The sequence below is a fragment of the Callorhinus ursinus genome, unplaced genomic scaffold, assembly GCF_003265705.2.
Source record: "Callorhinus ursinus isolate GAN/ISIS: 27379988/994484 unplaced genomic scaffold, GSC_fseal_2.0 scaffold20, whole genome shotgun sequence".
In the NCBI taxonomy this organism is placed as follows: Eukaryota; Metazoa; Chordata; class Mammalia; order Carnivora; family Otariidae; genus Callorhinus; species Callorhinus ursinus.
Window position 1 is genome coordinate 30,602,846 of NW_027397082.1, and position 20,391 is coordinate 30,623,236.

The following is a 20,391-nucleotide window of genomic DNA, read 5'->3' on the forward strand; positions in this document are numbered from 1 at the left end:
CTGAGCGGTGGAAGGGCACGCCTCAGGCTTCCTCTGCTCAGCCCCATGGCCTCACGCCTTGGAGCACAGAGAGGCTCATGTGCCTCCCCCCAGGGGAGGGCAGGACCCCAAGGAGGAGAGGTGTGTTTGGGGCAAGAGTGTTCAGGGGAGTCCCCTGGGGAGGGGCTGGGCCTTAAGGGGGACACGGGGGGGGGTGTGTGGGCAGTGACCCCTGAGGAGGGCTGCTCCGGGGAAAGAGGCTAGCCTATGTGAGTTCCCCACAGGAAGAAGGCGCTTTGGTCATCGAGGGACTTCTCAACATTGCCTGGGGACTGAGGCGGCCTATCCGGCTCCAGATACAGGACGACAGGGAGCGAGTGCACCTCTCCTCAGCCTCCTGGACACCCGGACAGCCCGGCTGCCCCCTGTGAGTGCTGGGCTGCCTGAGGCAGGGCCAGGTGCCCTCCTTGACACCTGTTGAACTCGTGCTTACTGTTCGGGGTGTCCAGGGTGTCAGCCCTGCTCCCGAACGGGGCACATGAGAGCACAAGCCCGCCCTATCCTTGTCACCCCATGACTGCCTGAGCCCGTGGCCTCACCTGCCAACAGTGGTCTTTCCAGATGATGGCCGAATCATCTCACTCTTGGAGAATTTTCCAGACTCCCAACACCAGTTGTGTTTCTCATACGTTCACAGGAGCTGCCTTACCTGCAAGGAAAGGAGCTGTGGCCGGGGGGGCTCCCAACATCCTGGGCAAAACAAACATTTCTTGGCATCTCCTGTTCTACCTTAAAAATTCACACAAATTTAACCTCCTACTGCTCTACTTTCATTTTAATATCAGAATTTGTTTTTATAAATTTATTAGAGCTTAATATCAGGTTTATTTTAATATCAGAAATATGTTTTAACCGTGATGAAACCGTTTCCTACCTTACCGCTTAATGAACATCTGCCTCCTCCCAGCGCCTCCCCCGCCCCCAATAAAGGGCAGCGAGCTGCTGAGTTTTGATCGCTTCTGCACGTAATGAATCCTTCCAAGAGGCGAAAATGCGAAACCTTTTCCCTTCAAAAATTCAAGCAAAGTTGCTGTTCTGAGGGCACTTAGGGCACCTTGACACCCCCCGTGCATCCCATACAGACTTAGAGTATAACATCTGGACGGGCTTCGTAGAAAGGCGACGAGTGGGACTCATGGCCCCACTCCCCGGGGGGGGAAGCAACCACAGGAGCGGTCAGACAGCAGGACCCTCAGGGGCCTCCCAGCCTGGGTTCAGCTCTTCGCCTGCCCCTCCCTGGCTCCCTCACGCTCTGGGCTACTTCCCGTCACACACATCCCCTTCTCCGGCCCGGCACCAGCTTCCCTGGCTTGGACTCCGCCTGGCCCAGAGGCCCAGAGGCGGGCCCCTCGAGGTTGCCGCTGCCTGACTCTCCATCAGGCCTGACGGAAGCCCGGAGAGCCTGCTCAGCACCTGGCCGCACACACTGCCTCCCTCAGCCTGGTGCCCAGGAGTGCATGGGCACACGGCGTGTGTCCGTGTGTCTGTGCAGCAGGGACAATGCCACTCAGGTCTGCAGGGCACACTCCCTCTCCTTCCGGCAGACACCCTGGCAATCCTTCGCTTTTCTTTCAGCGTTTTACATTAACTCGGTGTGAAGTAGAGCCTTACCTCGGCCGGCCCTGCTTCTTGCCTGCGTCCCGTCCTCAGAGGCCAGCAGCTTCTTCTCTGTGACTTGAGCTACTTTTTTCTGTCAGCAGCTCTTTGAGCACCTTGACTGTCTTTTCAGAAAGGAGCCACTTCTTCAGGATGGCAGGGTCCCTGCCCAGGAGCCAAGGACTCAGACAGCACCCAGGGCCAAGAGTTCCAGAGACAGCTCAGGCAAGTGGGGCCTCAAGCTACCTGGGACCCCGTCTCTCTCAGCCGGGGCAAGGGGCTTGGCTCATGACCACCATCTCTGAAGAACAGCTTTGTGTTGGGGCGCCTGGCTGGCTCAGTTGGTTAAAGTGTCCAGTGCTTGATTTCAGCTCAGGTCATGATCCTCAGGGTTGTGAGATCAAGCCCCAAGTTGGACTCCATGCTGGATGTGGAGCCTGCTTGGGATTCTTTCTCTCTCCCTCTCCTTCTGCCCCCCCCCCTTTTCTCTCTTCCCCTCTCTAAAAAAGAAAAAGGAAAAAAGAAAAAAAGAAAAAAGAAAGACCAGCTATGTGGAGGAGCGCAGAGTGGCTTTATTTGTCTTCAGGAGCAACACTTGCTAAATACCTCCTCGGTACAAGGCATTCTCCTCAGCTCCCCACTTACAGAAAAAGGAGGCAGAAGCTCGCAGGGGTGACATTGTTTGACGTAATTTGCCTGAGTCCCCTGCTTTCTAGAAAGGAGAGAATAGCAACAGCAAGCATGGCACCCTCCGGGGCCTGTGGGCCTCTAGGATGCATCTTCCTCACACTCTGGAGTCCAGACTGCTCATCTGTCCTCTGTATGTCCTCCCCTCACACTCAGTGGAGGCTCAGAGGACAGGGATGGGGCTGCCGAAGAGCTGCCCAGGGCGCCCGGAGACGGAGGCGCAGGCCGTGGCCATACGGCATTGTGACACAGGTGGTCCTGTCTGGGGGCCCCCTTTCCTGTCTGCGAAGTGGGCGTCACCCAAGTCCTGTCACAGAAACAGCATTCACATCACCCTCTGCCGCAGTGGGGTGTGACCACAAAGCTCCAGGGAACCAAGCCCCACGCGCCGCGTGACCGCCGCAGCACGGCAGTTCTCTGGCCCCTTTGCTCCGACCCGGACTGACCTTCTCACCTGTTCCTCACTACAGAGCCCCTGGAGGAGGACGAGGAGACCCCTCAGCTGATGCGAACCAAGAGTGACGCAGCTTGTGTGATCCAGAGGAGGCCCCGGGCCCGCGCACCCGGCGAGGCCCAGAGGATCCGGCGACATCGCTTCTCCATCAATGGGCACTTTTACAACCACAAGGTGATGTTCCAGCCTGGCATCTCCCCTGGGCCCTGAAGTTGAGGCCACAGGGAGGAGGCCCCAAGCACGGGTGCAGCTCTTGGCCTTCTGAAGGCCAGGCCCCACCATAGTCTTGTCAGAGGTCACCCTCACCATGGCCCTGTGTGCTGGTGTGTCATATCTGCGTCCTCACCGATAAATGGGCTCAGGAGGAGAAATAGCTTGCCCAAAGTCACATCAAACTAACAAACAAACAAACAAAAAACCCCCACAAAACACATTCCAGCTGGTGACCCCAAAGCCTGTTGTTGGGTTTGTTTTTTTGTTTTGTTTTGTTTTTTTACCACATACTCACTGTCAACCCATTTTCACAAGTTGCATGGATTTTTGGAAAGTAATGCCAAGTTTATGTCTAATTAGGCAATTTTCTCTGAGGTTTCCACCCGAGCTCGACAGATGGTTTCATGGGAACGTGATGTGCTGCTGGCCTTCTCCCTGGGTAGAGTAAGCCCTAGGTTGAGGTGGGTCCAGGGGCACGTGTTTCTGCGCCCCAGAGAACCCGCACTACTCCTGGTTCCCAGCACTTAGCCTTTTGTCCGAGTATGTATTGTACTGACCTGAGGAAAAGATCTCCTTCCCCAGATGACTTCAGTCCCTAAACAAACCAAACTGTAAAAGGAGAAGTTGATTGTTTCTATAAATGCAGGAGTAGCAATTTGGGTGAGGCCCTGGATGGAGTGTCCTATAACAGGGCCACATCCTGCAGCACTGGGAAATGGAAGCAGAGGTTTCCAGTTGAAGCAGCTGCCCATCTTGATAGGCGATGACTCACGGGAGGGGGAGGGGGCCTGGCAAAGGCAGCTCTCAGGGTCAGACCTGAAGAACAGTTACACAGGTTAGGCCTGCCAGGGGCCATTCAAGTTCTCTGGGGAGTACCCTGGACTTTAGGGTGAAGAGTTCAGCAAGGCAAGCAGAAGGGACCTTGCCTTACTAAGAGGACACCCTTCCCCCCGCCTTCCACTCTGGGCTAGGTTTGCAATGAATGTTCGTGGGTGATACCAGGCGATCCTAGCTAAGTGCAGGGAAACCCAGGACTATTTGAGAGTAGTTTCCCTAGAGGGTGCAGGGTTGAAGTTAAGCAGAGATTAAGAATCGTCTAGATTACTTCACGATCTGACTTGGATATTCTTTAAAACTTGTTCCAAAGGGGTTTAATCTGTAAAGTGTTCAGTAAGTATATTATTATTTTGAGGAATTATTCAAAAGTTTTAAAAGAATATTTGCATGAACTTAGGTTCTTCGTATTTCTATGATCCTAAAAAAGGAAGCTTTTGATCCATGACTCAAGGTAACAAATAGTGGAGCTTATCTCCAGCGCATTTACCCCCTCCTCTAAGGGAATCACTCATCTCTAAGCACATTCAACCTTACTGTAGTCATTGCAAATGCCCCAGAGACATGGAGATGTCTGAGCACTCTGTAGCCTTTTGAATGAACAGAAATGAACAATGAGGACTTTTGTCACAGCTTTTTATCCATGGGAGGCACCCTGGCAAGAAGGGCTCCTCAGCCAGCTCGACACTCAACCCACTAGCCTGTAATCCAGTCAGAGCAGCTCCTTCTCCCAGTAACAGATTTACCTCCAGAAGGTGGGTTCATTCTTCCAGGCAAACTGACTTAACATCCAGGACGTGAACTAGTATCTTAGGCATGTTGGACAGCTGATTCCCATCTCCTGGCTGAGTAAGGGGCTCCTTCTCCCTCTTACTTGGCAGTCCACTCGGAATCAGTGTCCTGAGAAATCAGGTAACAAGGTACTTGAATCACAGGCAACAAGTTAAAAAAATTATACCTAGAATTGACTTCCTGAGGTTGTTATTCTGGATTTTATTTCTTAGAACTGTGCACTATTACTTCACTCAACCATTTTCCGAAACTATTCTGATTCACAGTGGTGTTGATGTGATTTTCAGACTCAGTAAAACTTGGTACCTGTCCCATTGCTTTGTTCTGGGCTGTTAGATTCAACTGTGTTCTACCAGAGAGAAACCATTGTGGTTAGAGATGGCAAAGCAGCCATGCGGCCTTTGTTCGTACTTGGAGCTGGTCAGCATCATCTTGAGAAAAGGCTCCAGGCAGGAGAAACACCAATAATGTCTTGTTGACAAGACCTTTCTTCTCCTTGAAAAGGCCTGACTCCTCTAGTCTATATTTCTTGGGGACTGAAAGCCTAGTCTGGCTTTCTGTGTAACCCAGAGTCATTTGGCATGGTGACTATGGAGGAGGCAGGTCTGGGTTTGAGTCTGACTCCGGTATTTGGAGACACTGAGCAAGTCCTTCATATTCCTGAGCCCCAGTTATATCCTGGGGAAAGTAGAGCTAGGACCATAGAGGAGGAATGTGTAAATCTGAATTTAGTTTTGGAAAGTGAGGAAGAGCTCACCTCAGGGAAGTGAGAATCACAGGGAGATCTCAGTGCCACGGGGATAAAGCATGGGCTTTCCAATGGCTCTGCCCTTCCTAGATGGGTGTCCATGACAAGCTACTTGACCTCTCCAAGACTCTGTGTCCTTTCTTAAAAGGGTACTTCAAAAAACTTTTGGAAGGATTAAATCAAAGATTTTAGGTGAAGTGCTTAGCAGGTCTATAACCTGGCTAGTGCTCATTGAGGACTTATTAAGCCTCAGATGATGCCCTGGTTGACTATATATATGGTGTCTCACAGGCAAAGGCAAGATATCTGCAGGAGTATAATGCGCCCCCCACCCCCACAACAGTGAAGAGCTTGTGTGGTTGGACCACAGGGCACTGGGGAGAGAATCAATGTATCACATATGCAGCGAGAAGGGGAAGCAATGGTATTGTTGAGGCTGTAGGCTGCCTTCAGATACTTCTAACTAGAACTATGCCAGAAGACAGTCCTTCTCAAATTGTACTGTATGGAGAGCATCAGCTGGTGGTTTCCTCAAAATGCAGATTCTGATTCAAGAGTCTGGGGCTGGGAGCCAAGACTCTGTGCTAATGCAGCTCGTCCAGAACACACTTTGAGTTGCAAGGTTTTTGAAAGGTTGTTTCTTGGGACAGCAGTGTGGAGAATGGCTGGAAAGCGCTGAGATTGGAAGGGGAGAGAGGCGGGGCGCTGATGCAGTGTAAACTGAGAACCTCTACTGCTGGGAGAACAGGGAGGAGCAGACAGATTCCAGGACTTTCGGTCTTAGAATCAACAGACACTTGGCAATTTGAGCCAAAGAAAGAGTGAGAAGGAGACTGGTCCCCACACCTCCTGTGAAGTACTTCCATGGGACTGGCTCCGAGGGTCAGAGAACTGGCCCTGATAGCTTCGGAGGCATCTTTCTCACAGGCCTCTGTAAGACAGGAGTTGCTAGGGCTTCCCCAAGTGCACCAGATGTGGGCGGAGCTGTGTGCGACCTGTGCTGGACAGGCACAGGTGCTTCCAGAGCCCAGGGTCACCTGTCACCTCAGACCATCGGGCTGACAGTGTGCCCAGACCCTGCGTGATGTCAGCTCCATGTCCCTCTGGCCCTGCCCTGAATGGCCCACCTCCCTCTGCAGACCTCGGTGTTTACTCCTGCCTATGGGTCCGTGACCAACGTGAGGGTCAACAGCACCATGACAACCGTGCACGTGCTCACCCTGCTGCTGAACAAGTTCCGAGTAAGTCTGGCTATGAGCGGCCTTGCCCCCGGTTGCTGGCAGTTTGCTGTCTTGTTGGAGAAGCTGGCAAAGGCCAGGGAAGCTGCCTGTGGTTCCTGGGTTAGAAGGTCTAGCAAAAGTTTCCTCTACCGACGCGGCATCTCTAGGGATCTTAAGCAGAAAGAGGGGAGGATCCTTGGGGACTTGTGCATGCAGCGCTGGCAGTGTGGTTCTTGCTGGGGATCCCTTCCTGTCTTGTCTCATAAAGCCCTGGTCTGACTTCCTGTTCCTGTCTGTACAGGTGGAAAATGGCCCCAGTGAGTTTGCGCTCTACATTGTTCACGAGTCTGGGGGTAAGTGTCTGCCTCTGCTTCCGGATCATAAAGACCAAAGTCTCTGTCCATGTGGCAAGCTCACTGACCATGCTCCTTCTCTGAGGGCCACCGTGAATGCTCTGCCAGGCCCAAACCCAGGCATGCTCGCTGCCCCTTCCAGAATCCCACCAAACTCACAGGGAGGCCACTGTCTTCGACCACACTCAGTTGGGAAGGGTTGGGGGTGCACGTCAGGGGCTGTGAGCTGGAGCTGAAGCCCCTCACCCCCTGAGAACAGTTGCAGAACCCACATGTCCCTCTGTGCAGGGTTCCGCTCCACGGTAACTGAGCAGCCCGCCTCCCCGTGTCCACCCTCCCCTCTCTCCTACTCCCTGGGCTCCTGTTCCTCTCTGACCTGTCTTTGCTGAATGCCACAATCACACATCATTCGGGGCAACCTTCTCTTCAAGGTCTGGAGAAGGTTTCCGGGCCCCCTGGACATCCATTTTCTACCACATTCCCATCCCGGAACAAAGAGGGGCAATCCTACTGCCCCATGATTTTTGTAAATGGCCTTCTTTTTCAGAGCGAACAAAATTAAAAGACTGTGAGTACCCACTGATTTCCAGAATCCTGCACGGGCCATGTGAGAAGATCGCCAGGATATTCCTGATGGAAGCCGACCTGGGCGAGGAAGTTCCCCACGATGTGAGTCTGGGCTGAGGCTCAGGGAGGCCTGCTCCTGAGGGAAGGGCTGGACGACAGCATGGGGGACTCCCAAGGGCTCTGAAGATGAGCTTGGCCAGAGCCATGTGGAGTGGCGTCTCACACAGCTGTCCTAAAGAGCCCCAAGCCCAGCACAGGGATGGCTCCAGCCCTCCCTCCTCCTGTCAAGGACCACCAGCCCCAGCCACGGGCCTAGGGGAAAAAGGAAGTTGAGTCATAAAACACCATTGCCTGTGCCTTCCCCCTCAGGCAGGTAGAAACTTTTCCTTTGTTAGAGTGTGTTTGGCTGTCACCCACACAAGGGCCCCTTAACTAGTGCCTACCCCGGGGCCTGTGGAAGGGAAATGTGGTTAAGTCCCATCACAGCCTGCGTCCTGGGCTAGGAAGGAGCATGTTGCCGAGCTCCCTTGCACGGAAAAGGCCTCTAGGGTTTGGACGCAAGGTGAAGGCCAGTGACCCTGTACCCTTCGAACCATTCACAGACTAGTGCGGCTTCATTCCAGGGTTAGAAACAATGGTGTTCCCAGCGCTCCCCTCCCTCACCCCCGAGAAGACCCAGCGTGGTTCTGCTCTCTACTGAATACTTTTCCTAATCTCCAGCTTCATCTCTCCTCCCAGGGATAATAAGCTGTGAGGCGAGAATGGGCTTTTCTGTCCTCTGTCCTAGTACAGACTGAGAGTTGGGCGTGGTGGGGAGAAGGGCAGCCATTTCCTTGGCTATAAGACATGGCTGGATCGACTGCTTGTGGAGGCCCTGAGGAAAAGAAAACACATTTTTGGCTTCTAATTTAAAGCACATTAAAATGTTCTTGGATTTTCTAGGTCGCTCAGTACATTAAATTTGAAATGCCGGTGCTGGACAGTTTTGTTGAAAAATTAAAAGAAGAGGAGGAAAGAGAAATAATCAAACTGACCATGAAGTAAGCAGCACATAAAGAGCCAGTCGTGGGTCCTGAACATCAGGGCAAGTGCACAGGGCAGAGCCCCCAGGCCGGGGCTGGGCAAGCTCTCCCCTCCTCCAGGGCACGACACTTGGCCTGGCTCAGGGAGGCCTGCTCCCCCCGGCTCCCGGTAGTGAGGGCAAGCTGGGGTGACAGCCTGCAGAAAGGGCAGGAGGCAGGGCAAACCGCCCCTCTGGCTTCAGCACCTCAGCAGCACGGGAGGGGCACCACTGTTGAAACTGAGCTCGGGAGAGTCAGGCAGGAGCGCGGGTGGGCACTGGACCAGGGTCATGAGCACTACTGGTGACACAGCCCTGGAGGAGCAACCGAGGAGAGGGCCTGCTCAGGGCACATTCAGCCTGGTCTGGGCCTTTCCTGCTAGTGGGAATTCTCAGCCTGCCAAAAAGCAGTGGCTGTTGGAACCTTCTATGTCAGCTGGTGGTTTCAGGTGAGGGGGACGTGTTCAATGGAAAGGTGAGCAGGTGTCACCTGTGGGCTCCTGGAGAAGCTACATCAAGGCCTGGCTGGGTGAGGCTAGCCAAGTTGCACCTGCCAATGACTGGCCTGTCCCTCTGCAGAGTGAAGGATGGGGGAGGGGAAACACCTGGGGCACTCAGCTGGGGCCAGGGTCGGAGATCCCCCTCAGGAAGGGAAGGAGGCAGTCTGCTCACCATGAGAGGGCCTGCCGTCGGGGGACTGGTTTGGTTTCTGGTTTCTGGCTGAATGAGTTTTGGAAAGCCACAGCCCGCCCTCCAGTCCCCACCCCAGCCTTCCAGATCTGTGCAGTGAGGCCCCATTCGGGAAGTCAGCAGAGACTGTCCCCAGTCAGAGGGGACAGTCCATCATGCAGTTGGCTGTAGGGTCTGGGAGCTGGAAGGGGACCTGGGGGTCACCCGGCCAGTCCATTTGGGATACAGAGAGGAAACCGAGGCCTGAGGCAAGGAAAGTTGCGGCACAGGTCACTGAAGAGCCTGAGCCTGAATGCAGGCTTCCCGATCCCTGCTCTGCCACCCTGTCCCCTCCAGCATGCTCCTCTCTGTACCGAAGAACCTTGGGAAGAGAAACAGCACATTCCACATTTGAAGCTTGACAGCCCTGTCCGACTGCTTCTCGAAGCCGCTGGTTTTGCAGGGTGTGGCCCTGGCTCTTCCCTCTCCTTGGCGAAGGAAAGATGGTGGCCGCTAATCAGCCTTGGGTCTACTGGCCCAGCCATCTGTGCGCTCCCTCGCTCTGTCCCCCTCTCCTTGTATCCTCCGGGGTCAGTGAGTCCTCTTGGCTGTGTCTCCCTCCAGGTTCCAAGCCCTGCGTCTGACGATGCTGCAGCGTCTGGAGCAGCTGGTGGAGGCCAAGTAGCCAGCCAGCGCTGGCCTCTTCGGAAGCCCCCCCACTGCCAGTGCACACTGAGTGCGGGGGGCCGGGCCCTGACTGGTCACACGGACTGAGAGCCACCGGCTGGGGAATCGAGCCCCCGCGCTTCTACATGTCTTTCTGCCTGAGTACCATGTGCCCCATGTCCCTGGCTCTTGGCTCCTAGCTGAGTACTCACCGGGCCCAGAGCCAGGCCTGAAGAGCCACGAATTTGCTCGGTGGGGTCTATGTGTGAGGCTTGCGTGGGCAGTAAGCAGCCCTGAAGCTGGGGCACTGGCCACATTATGTGGCTGGATGGCGTGGCCGGTCCTGTTCATGCCACACCTCTCTTGCTCAGGAGAGCAGTACCTGATCACACCCATGGGGTGTGCGCCCTATCTGCTTTCCCAGTGCCTGGGCCCAGAGTTTCTGCCTGGCCATGAGCCCCTGACCTCCTCATCCATGTGAACCATGAGATCCCTGTCTGGCCTCCCCTCATGCTGCTACTCAAGACTCTGCTGGGAAAAACAGGGGCTGCCAGCAGGTATGGGATAAGCCCTGCTTCTGGCCTTCACTTCCCCATGGTATCCCTGGCCTCCAAGCCTTTGATGCCACCCTGTGAGCATTACACAGCCTAGCACCCTGGCAGCAGAGGTCAGACCTGGGATAAGACCATGAGCCTCCTATCATCTCTCTGCAGCACTGGCTTCTAACTTTTTCTTGGGACCTGAAGAATTCTTATAAGGAGCTTGCTGCAGGAAACATGGCACTTCAATCACATAGAGGAGGCGGCCCACATTGCACTGGAAGGATGCCAGCCCGTGTGCAGCAGAGTCTGTGGCTCAGGCAGTGGCTTAGGAAGGCAGTGCTCAGTCCCCATCACCGCTGTCCCTTGGATGCCCGTGTGCCTCTTGCTCTTTCTGGGCTTTATTCCTTCACTCTCTACACTTCCCATCAAAGGGGCACAATGAGGAGAAATGTCTATTTGAGGAGAAAAGGCTTTGAATTCCCTGCGGCCAGAACAATTTGATTTGTCAGCTGATGGAGAATTTCTGGAATGAACGGGAAGGCCTTTGCAAAACTATGCAACAGTGTACATTGGTCATGTGAAGTGTTTGTCCAAAACAGAGCAAGTTAAAGACCAAATTCTTTTCCCACTGGGGCCTGTGGATAGTGGATTTAAAGAGAAGAACTGTAAAGTCTTCCAAATATAAGAGACAGTCCCGCTCCGTTCCATGCAATGGCTCCTTCCTGGCACCCATAGAGAGCAAAGCCTGGGAGCAGCCGTGCTGTGTGGAGCCACCGTTCCGGGTGAACTTCATGCCAGGATTTCCCCGGCCTATCTCCATTGTCACAGAGACACGCAGCGGTGCTCCAGAGAGATCCCCGGCAGTATCTGTCATCTCTGCTCTCCCTCCTTTTCCTAGTTTCCCAGGAGCTCAATAAAGGTGCACTGTATTGAACTGAAGGAGTTCGGACCAAGCCTTCTTTTTGCCTATGTGTCCACCCTGACTCCCAGCTCTAACCTCCAAAACTCTTACCCTACAACATGTGTGGCCACATTTAGCAAAAGGGCCAAAGCTGAGCCACAGCCTGCTGCTCTGGACCCGAACGTGACTCCTATCCTGAGGACTAGTGTGGGGTCTGAGGACAAAGGCAGCCAAAGGGCACAGAGGAAGAATCATTGGTGGCGGTCTGTGGGCTGCCTGGAGGATGAGCAATAGGATCACCCTGATTCACAGAATCTCAGCATCAGGAGGACCATAGGAATCTTCCAGGCAGGGGCTCAGATGGGACGGCAATAGCACCTCAGGGAGGGTAGAAAACAAATCAAACAGGCTTCCCCAGGTGGTTCTACTCCCCAACCGATATTTATAAGCTCAGGTCTAGTTCAACTGCCAATCCATTATTCGGCAGTAATTGTGCCAGGCTGGTGCTCAGTCCTTTGCCAGACAAAGACGGAGCCACGGTGCACCTCAATAGGAGGTGTTCAGCGTTATCCTCAATTGGAGAAGCAGGCTGGATACCCGGGAGGGTCAGGGGACCGACAGAGGATAGAGCTGGTGTAGGTCCCTGGAAGGAGGCCTGGAGGCTGAGCCCAGATTGGGATAGGTGGCTTTCTAGCCTGAGAAACACCTGCCAGCTTAGGAGCAGGACGGGGCCTTGCACATGGGAAGCCATCAGATCAGGAGCCCCTCTAAAAGCACTCGCTGGTTTTGTTTTACAGTTTTTTCATGTTTAGGATTTTTTTTTTTTTGCAATTGTTTCAATATTATTTAAGGCCTGCCTAGATAAGCAATACTTTTGAAATAGACATTATCAAAACTAACTTCTGAATATCATAGCTAAGAAAAATCACAAGTTACACAGGAAAGAGAGAAATTTTCTACAGTCATCCTAGGGGTTAGTTAGCCAATCTTTTTATCAACAGTATATTTGCTTTTCAGAGGCAATTTGAAAAGCTGCTAATTCAGCTCACCGTGCCACCATAATTGCAGACTTTCTCTGCTAGGCTCTGTGGTTTCCTGCTGGTTTATGTGGGAGCTCTATTTTCCTCTCTCCACAGAGCTGACAGTATTTCTCATGTGCTCCCTCACTAACTAGTATCTCAGGCAATAAAAGCATCCAAAAACAAAGTGCAGATTCCTGTGAGTGAATGTCCTCTCCTAAAACAGGACTGTCTTCCCAGGCCAGGTCTCAGGAACCAGAGAAAATAATAAACACAGGATGAAATCTACATGATTGCAAAAGAAGGACTGGACTTGGGGAAAAACAGGGTGTTTTGCCCAGAACAAATTATCAGAACCAAAAAAAAACAGCTTGTTTTTCTCATGTGATAGCCATATGCCACCTGCAGGAATGTTTACCAGAAAATGGATTAAAGGCCTTCCCTCTGTGCTCACCCAGGATACATCTGGTCCTTTAGTCCCAGGGAAACAAAGCACAAGGCTTATCCAGCCTGACCAGGTGATTTGCAGAGGATCCAGCAAGGCACAATGTGTGCCAGGGTGGGCAGGACACAGGCACCCGCAGCTGTGGAGAAGGAGCGGAATATCCTTCTCAGGTGCCCGAGTGGGCAACAGCCCCCCTACCTCAGTCCCTCACTGTGATCAAAGCAGGAAATGCAGTCAGAGCCAAGCCGTTCTAAGTATAAAAACAGTAAATGTACACGTGCCGTGTTTTGGCCCCACAAGCTGAGACTGCCAGGAAGAAAGGCAGCTGTTGACCTGCCCCTGGACTCACAACATGCAGGGTGGGGCTCTGCTCCCTCCTGGTCACACTTTTAACAAAGATGTTTTCTGCAAACCCAGGAATGGGAATCCCCAGAGTTTCCTTTCCCAGGGAACCCAAAGGAAACAGAAAGCAAAGTCTCAGGCTTGGTGGACAGAACCATTGTTTGGGGTCCCTTTGTCGGAGATGGACCACTGCTGTTACTGCACTTGGGCCACACATGTGACCAGCCTCCCTTGCATTCTTGCCAAATGCAGCAGGGCTCCCTGCTGAGACGGGGCTTTTCCATGTCACGTGTACGCCCTTCTTCCTAGAATGAGCTCTTCAAATACAACCGGGCTCAAGGGCACACTGGTCCCTGCTGGGTGGTTTCCCAGAGAAGCCCCAGCCAACAAGGAGATGACAGCAGCTTGGTGGAGGTTATAGCAGTGAAGGTATTGATAGCAGCTCAATTCTCGATATATTTTGAAGACAGAGAGACCAGAATTCAGAATTGGATTGGGTTTGGGTTTTGGGTGAAAAAAGACACAACAATGACATCCAGATTTTTGGCCTGAGCAACTAGAAAGAAGGAGTTGCTATCAACTGCTGGGATGAAGACTGTTGAAGGAACAGGGTGGGTGAATGTCAGAAGCTCCTTTGTGGCGCAGGTGAGGTTCAGGATGTCCATCACACATGCAAATGGCAGCTGAGTAAAAAACTGGATATACAGGTCTGGAGTTCAATAATATTTGCATCCCAGGGTTGGACTAGAGTTACCAAGTCAGGAGTCTGCAGTATATACTGTTGGTATTTGAAGCCATCAGACTGGAGCTGCTCTACAGGGGAATGAAGACACAGAGAACTTTAAAGAGGTCAGATGACCCAGCACCTGCCAGGCTGGTGGAGGAGGAGCTTGTAAGAGAGGAGAACCAGGAGAGATCATTATTAAAGAGAAATGAGGGGGGTATGCTGAAAATCAGGAGACTCTGGTTCCGAAAACACCCCCCTTCCTTATCAGTAGAGTATGATCATTTCTATCTTCCAGAGGCTTTTTGGTGATAATTAAGGTGTTAAAGAAGCCCAAAATGGAGTCATTTGCCCCCGCCCCTCACCCCCCCATAGGAAACCAAGACTTAGTTACAGTTTCAACCTATCCCAGGCACGTGGCCTTGTAACATCTGAAATTTCCTTAGAGCACTAATGAGTTCATCCTTATGACAAAAACTGCCTTTCCCTCCTCCCCCACCAAAATGTAACATTTTTTTTTCTTTTGCTAATAACTCTTTGTCCCACCCTCCTTCCTATAAAAACCTTCCATTTTGTACAACTCCTTGGAACATCTCCACTTCCTAGATGGGATGCTGCCCATTCATGATTGCTTAACAAAGCCAATTGAGATCTTAAAAAAAAAAAAAACAACCTTTTTTTAACACAGGTGACTGTATCACAACAGTTTCGGCTCTCCAGAGTACGTCTATATAATCAGTAAGTGCTCAATACTTTAGGAAGAATGAGGTGCTGCCTTTCAAAAGCCCCGACTGACCGGGCTGCAGTCAGCTGGCCCCGGAAGCCATGGCGCGCCCACAAAGGGGCCCGGCCACAGGTCTTGCGGTCCTGCGGAACTTCGGCACGCCTCCGGCGCCGCGGGCGAGCGAAACAAAAAGAAGAAACGAAGGGTTTCTTCTTTCCGGTGGGCCCAGCACCATAGAGGGTCGGCCCCCGCCACGTTCCTAGAGCGGCCGCACGGCGCCGACTGACGGCGAGGCCCGCACTTCCGGCGGCGCGAGGGGCGCCCAGCGAGCGAGCGAGCCAAGGCGGCGGGCGGCCCGCTGCGCGGTGAGTGGGCTGGGGGTGCGCGGCCAGGTGCTCGGAGGCTGCTCGGGCGCCGGTTGGCCGTCGCGGGGCGGGGCAGACCTGGGCCCCCGCTCCCCGAGCCGCTAGGAAGGCTCGGCGCCGGGCGGGGGCGGGGGCGGAGGGAGCTGGGCGGGCCCGGCCTGCGAGGAGCGGCCGGCTGAGGCCTGGGGAGGGCGGAGGCCTGCACGGGAGCTCCTGCGAGTCGGGCCGCGGTGCCCACGCCGGCCGTCGCCTCCTCCTTTCAGGACTAAATACTTTGAATAGATGCTTGGGTAGCACAGGGCTGTTAGGAGCTAGCTGCAGATACTGACTCCTTTACACCTCTGACACCCCGAGGATGTCGCAGCTTTATTGTCCTCCCGATTTTATGTAGGAGAAAGCAGGTTCATTCCGGGTACGCGTGTTCGCACGACTACAGCTCCCATCGCTCAGGTCTACCGTAATACCCGCACCTGCCGAGAAATTATGCTGAGCCCGGGTCGCGGCGCTGGACTTGGTGTTGAAAGTTGTGGCTGCACATAAGTTCTGCCAACAAGAGGACAGGCTCTGGGATCGGGCTGCTAGGGGTTGGGGACCTGGCCGAAGTCCGCCTGCCTTTCCTTAGCTGTAAAATGGAGAGCATCGCGTAAAGCTGCTATGAGAATGAAGTATCATAGAACAGTGTCTGGCATACCACTTTTTTTAGTCTATGTGCTGCCGAAGCGAGCACAGTCTGGCATACCACTAAGGCTGCCTCTCAGTATGATTTCCTCATCTGTAGTGTTCTAGGTGGATTACATAGTCTCAGAGTTTCCTACCAGATCTCACTTATATAGTATTAAAAAATAAATGTTTTTTTCAATGTGTAATTCCCGTTATAGCTGTTTTTTGAACATCAACACCACGTATATAACAAATGTCTCCTTGAAACAGATATTCTGTAAATAGATAAATATTCTGTTATTATACTCTGCAAATATTGACTAAAGTTGATGAGCGGTGCTCTCTCGGTGATTGGTATTGTATGCAGTTTGCTCTTTCTGATACTTAACCATGATTACAACAGAGATAATTATTAAATATCCAAATAAAGTCCTCAGCACTACCAGGCCTGGAGTCTGAATTATACAAAAAGATGAAGGAAAGGCAAGAACAATGATGTAATTTGTATTTTCAGTTATTTGCTTTATAAGCTTTTATGCAGAGACTCAGGGTAATTATTCCCATTTTAAAATCTCCCTGACACAGGATGTGGAATATAGTTTCTTTTCTTTCTTTCTTTTTTTTTTTTTAAGATTTTATTTTTTTATTTGCTAGAGTGAGAGTACAAGCAGGGGGAGCGGCAGGCAGAGGGAGAAGCAGGCTCCCCGCTGAGCAAGGAGCCCGATGCGGCACTCGATCCCAGGACCCCTGGGATCATGACCTGAGCCCAAAGCAGACGCTTAATGGACTGAGCCACCCAGGCGTCCCTGGAAAATAGTTTCAATAATTTTATTACTTTTTCAACCTAGCTTATCCCACATTATCACCTATTTGGAGTTTGTGGCTTGCTTGTGGCCATTATTTTAAATAACCTTGTAAGTAAATGAAAAATTTTTTTTAATTTTTGCAGCATTTGGGTATTTTAAAACTTCTATTTTTTGCATGTAAACTTACTTTCTCCTCCTCCTTTTCTTGTGTTCTACTCACTACTCTTTGTTTCCACTGAGTTTCATTCCACTTTACAGTAAAAGTTCTTCTGAATTTTTTTTCTTCCCCAGAAACAATTCACTTGTTTCAAGTTTTCAGAGAATTGTCCTCTTTCTTGGGTTATTAGAATCTAGGGAAAAAAAGCATCTTTTCATTTACATTTTTCTTATCCAGTATTACTGAATTGACTCACAGAAACTTGCCACTCCTTATAGGGTAGTTCTTACTTTCAAAACAATTAATGCTACAAAGTTAGAGCCAAGTTGTATCCATGCTGTGAAAGTAGAAAGGCAAAACAAGTAAGGATAAACAAAAACAATTTAATAAAGTAGTATGATTTGTCATTCTTTCTAATTCAGGTGCTTTAAATAGTCACCAGTAAATAAGTAGAATTTTAACATGGGAGTAAATATTAAAATGTAGTGATAGTCTATTACCCAAATTTTGATTGTCTTTCAGTTATTTCTTCTGTTCCCATTAGGATATTATGTTGTCTCCACCTTTTAATCCTTCGGTTATATACTCATTTGATAATGCCTAATAAAAACTTATATTTCACATTATCACTTTTATCCTGTCCCAACAGACAAAAACTCCATAGGTAAATTTGGTCAAAATTTGGGTATATTTATTAAGTTGAAACCCTGGGAATTATTAGAATTATTTTGCAAGTATTTCCCCCCCGCCCAGAATTGTCTTTGTTTTCATATGTATTGGGTACATTTTTAATTTACATATGGATGCAGTTTCAGTGGGTTGAAGATTGAATTATATGGGTTAAAGTTGAATAATTATAATGAGTGATTGACGTCGGCTTTTATTTTTCTCTTCTACACAGAAAATTGAGCTGTGTAGCTCTAGGAAGTGAAACTTCAGAAGAAGAGAGCAGACTCTTAAGAATACATTTGGCTCATCACCATGCGGTTAGGAAAACCAAAGGGAAGTATTTCTCGGAGCTCAAGCCAAGGAAAAGCCTATGAGAACACACGCAAAACAGGCCGGCAGCGGCAAAAATGGGGAATGACTGTTCGATTTGACTCAAGCTTGAGTAGACTGAGAAGAAGCCTGGATGAGAAGCCTTATAAATGTACTGAATGTGAAAAGAGTTTCAGTCAGAGCTCAACTCTTTTTCAACACCAGAAGATTCACACTGGAAAGAAATCCCATAAATGTGCCGATTGTGGGAAAAGTTTCTTTCAGAGCTCTAACCTCATTCAGCATCGGCGGATCCATACTGGGGAAAAACCCTATAAATGTGATGAGTGTGGAGAAAGGTTTAAACAGAGCTCAAATCTCATTCAGCACCAGAGAATTCATACTGGAGAAAAACCCTATCAGTGTGATGAGTGTGGCCGCTGTTTCAGCCAGAGTTCCCACCTTATTCAACATCAGAGAACCCACACAGGGGAGAAGCCCTACCAGTGCAGTGAATGTGGCAAATGCTTCAGCCAGAGCTCTCATCTTAGGCAGCACATGAAGGTGCACAAAGAAGAGAAACCTCGTAAAACCCGGGGCAAAAATATTAGGTCAAAAACTCACTTAGTGTCCTCCTGGAAAGCTGGCACAGGTAGGAAGTCAGTGGCTGGTCTCCGCTAAGGAAAGGGCACTGCTTCGGCCTTTAAAATAAATAAATAAATAAATAAAAGCTATCTCTTTTAGAACTGGAGATATTTTGTAATAGAGCACTTAAATACTATATCCTTTCCTAGCATGGAGACATTGTAATGACATTGGGCTGAAAGAAACTATGAGTCCAACTGTTCTCATCTTTTTTTTTTTTTTTTTTGATGTAACTTGGAGTACAAAAGACTGAAACTATGTTTTGAGAGAATATAAGACCCTTGACCTCATGTGATGCTGCTTCCTGCATCATTTTGACAAAAACAACCATGTTTTGATGACACATGTGAAAGTGCAGATATTCTGATGACTCCTCAGCTTTAGGACTTTCTGTGGAAGGAGGAATTAAAAGGGAGAAGAAATTAATCCCATTAGTTTGGAAGTTCTGCAACCGATGAGGAGATTTTATGTTTGTAAAGTTTTGTAGTATATTAACCATTGGTTTGTAAGTATGACTCAAGATCAACATATTAACATGTATTCATGTTCGAAGATTTTTAATCAACAAAGCCCCATCACTCTGTTAGCTTTTTTTTTTCTTCCGCTTCTGCTTATGGATAGTTACTAATTAAAGGAATTGAATTTCCCTCTTTTATACCAAATTCTTAGATTCTAGAAGCCAAAGTGAGAACTGAATTAGATCACAAGTCTCCTATTCTTAGAAGCACAGTTCTTTGAGGTGGTGTTACACTGTGTCACTTGTTTTCCAGAAGTTGGGGTGGACTTACGTTGATCCATCCCCATTTGTCTTTTGGCATTCTCTTATGCTCTGACAAACTGAGCTAGCCTTTTAGATCTACATCAATAAATAATTAAACCCTATACCAACACACCTCAACTTGTTAATTAGAAATCTACAATTTACTCACTTCCCTGCTTTCCCCCTTGGAGAGTTTTCAGTAACGTTGCTTATCTTAAATGTTTGTCAACAGCGAAAGTCATTTAATTCAAGTGTTGGTGCATTTGTAGCTCCATGTGTAGATTTCGAAATGTAAGCTAACTTTCTCTGAGTTAATATGAATTATTTATGAAGTCTAGCATACATGTTTCTTAACTTTTATCAGAACAGTGCCAAGTGTCAGACTTTCTGATCAGCCTTCAGCTCAGGTTTTAATTTCTATGGAATGCTAACATTCTTCTGGTTTTTTTGTATCTTTTATAATCATACCAGTTCCTGCTGTATTAATGACAGTTATCCATAAAAATAAAACAAAATGAAATATTTTGCATACTACTACCCTCTGTTTATTTTGCTCCTGGAAAGTGGTTTTATTCACATAACACCTAAAATCATGGCTTTTGGAAGAATCACTTGATTTGCCTGTTTTTTATTTCCTCAAGCTTGAACTTTGCGTCCCTCCTGGCCTTGCATTTGAGTGCAAGTCATAGAAGATGGTCTCATTGACAATAGTTTCATCCAACAGAATATCCACAAAGTGTTTTGTGAGTATGAGGTGATTGCAATTATCTTTTACAAAAGACTTGATCTTTGACCACTTAGCAAGTGTCCTATTAATCCCAGCCAAGTCACTTTGTAGCAGGGACATGGCTGTAGGGCCATTTTGAGGATCTGTCATCAGTTTTATAGCAGTTTTGTGTCTGGAATAACTTCTGACTGGGACCAACACCACTTTAAGAATTTGCCAATTTTGACAGCAACCCGCAACAGAAATTGTATATTGTTAGGTTTCATAAATTATGTTTTTACCCTGAATGACTTCCATATTCTGTATAGAAGTAAAGCAAATACTCCAGATTTTTATGTATTCCCAGTTTGACTGTGGTATGCATTTCTTCTCAGAGCCCTAAAACTAGGTCAGTCCATGGTAGCCTTCTGTAGTAACTAACGTGCACTGCAGCAACCTTCATCTCCTTTTATGACCGTCTTATGAGAGGAAAATACCACAGCTGCTTTAAGTTAATGAATTAAAGGATGTGTTCCCCTACTAGAGTTACAGGAGAGCTACAGGAGAATGTGAATCTGATAGGCACAGCCTCTGAATACAGTCTCCTATGAAAATATGCTGCCCCTCAATATTCTGAATTTCCATCATCAGGTTTACTAAACTGAATCCTTTTATTCCTCTGGCAGGCTCCTTTCTTACACAATCTGGATGTTTTGCTT

At 49.6% G+C, this 20,391-nt stretch overlaps 2 protein-coding genes and 1 long non-coding RNA gene across 11 annotated transcripts in view; 2 read left to right on the plus strand and 1 right to left on the minus strand.

Moving 5' to 3' along the window:
- Positions 1-11,379, plus strand: part of RASSF4 (Ras association domain family member 4) — a 32,461-nt gene extending 21,082 nt beyond the window's left edge. For 3 of the 6 annotated variants that reach the window (XM_025880775.2, XM_025880778.2, XM_025880776.2), the window contains 8 exons: positions 264-406; positions 1,769-1,860; positions 2,793-2,950; positions 6,503-6,604; positions 6,885-6,936; positions 7,484-7,605; positions 8,446-8,543; positions 9,857-11,379. In XM_025880775.2, the coding sequence (XP_025736560.1) occupies positions 264-406; positions 1,769-1,860; positions 2,793-2,950; positions 6,503-6,604; positions 6,885-6,936; positions 7,484-7,605; positions 8,446-8,543; positions 9,857-9,917 (828 nt within the window). In that variant the 3' untranslated portion in view covers positions 9,918-11,379. Of the gene's footprint in view, positions 1-12; positions 121-263; positions 407-1,768; positions 1,861-2,787; positions 2,951-6,502; positions 6,605-6,884; positions 6,937-7,483; positions 7,606-8,445; positions 8,544-9,856 lie in introns of those variants that run through there. The other 3 variants (XM_025880779.2, XM_073904486.1, XM_025880777.2) reach the window with 3 other exon arrangements.
- LOC141374665 (uncharacterized) lies at positions 400-2,894 on the minus strand. Its single transcript, XR_012381738.1, has 3 exons — positions 2,788-2,894; positions 1,651-1,855; positions 400-688 (listed from the first exon to the last, which is right to left on the minus strand). It is a non-coding gene; the product is annotated as an uncharacterized lncRNA (long non-coding RNA).
- A 345-nt stretch (positions 11,380-11,724) lies between the features above and the next one.
- On the plus strand, positions 11,725-19,500 carry ZNF22 (zinc finger protein 22). 4 transcript variants are annotated; one of them, XM_073904489.1, is made up of 2 exons: positions 11,725-13,576; positions 17,485-19,500. In XM_073904489.1, exon 2 carries the CDS (start codon positions 17,565-17,567, stop codon positions 18,240-18,242), a length of 678 nt encoding a protein of 225 aa, XP_073760590.1. In that variant the 5' UTR covers positions 11,725-13,576; positions 17,485-17,564; the 3' UTR covers positions 18,243-19,500. The 4 variants fall into 4 exon arrangements, with proteins under 4 accessions (XP_073760590.1, XP_073760589.1, XP_025736574.1 ...); XM_073904488.1 differs by lacking the exon at positions 11,725-13,576 and adding an exon at positions 13,588-13,792; XM_025880789.2 differs by lacking the exon at positions 11,725-13,576 and adding an exon at positions 14,595-14,960.
- The last annotated feature ends 891 nt before the right edge of the window (positions 19,501-20,391 follow it).

Coding starts and splice junctions, on each gene's coding strand:
- ZNF22 (XM_073904489.1), top strand. CDS start 17,565: ATGCGGTTAGGAAAACCAAAGGGAAGTATTTCTCGGAGCTCAAGCCAA.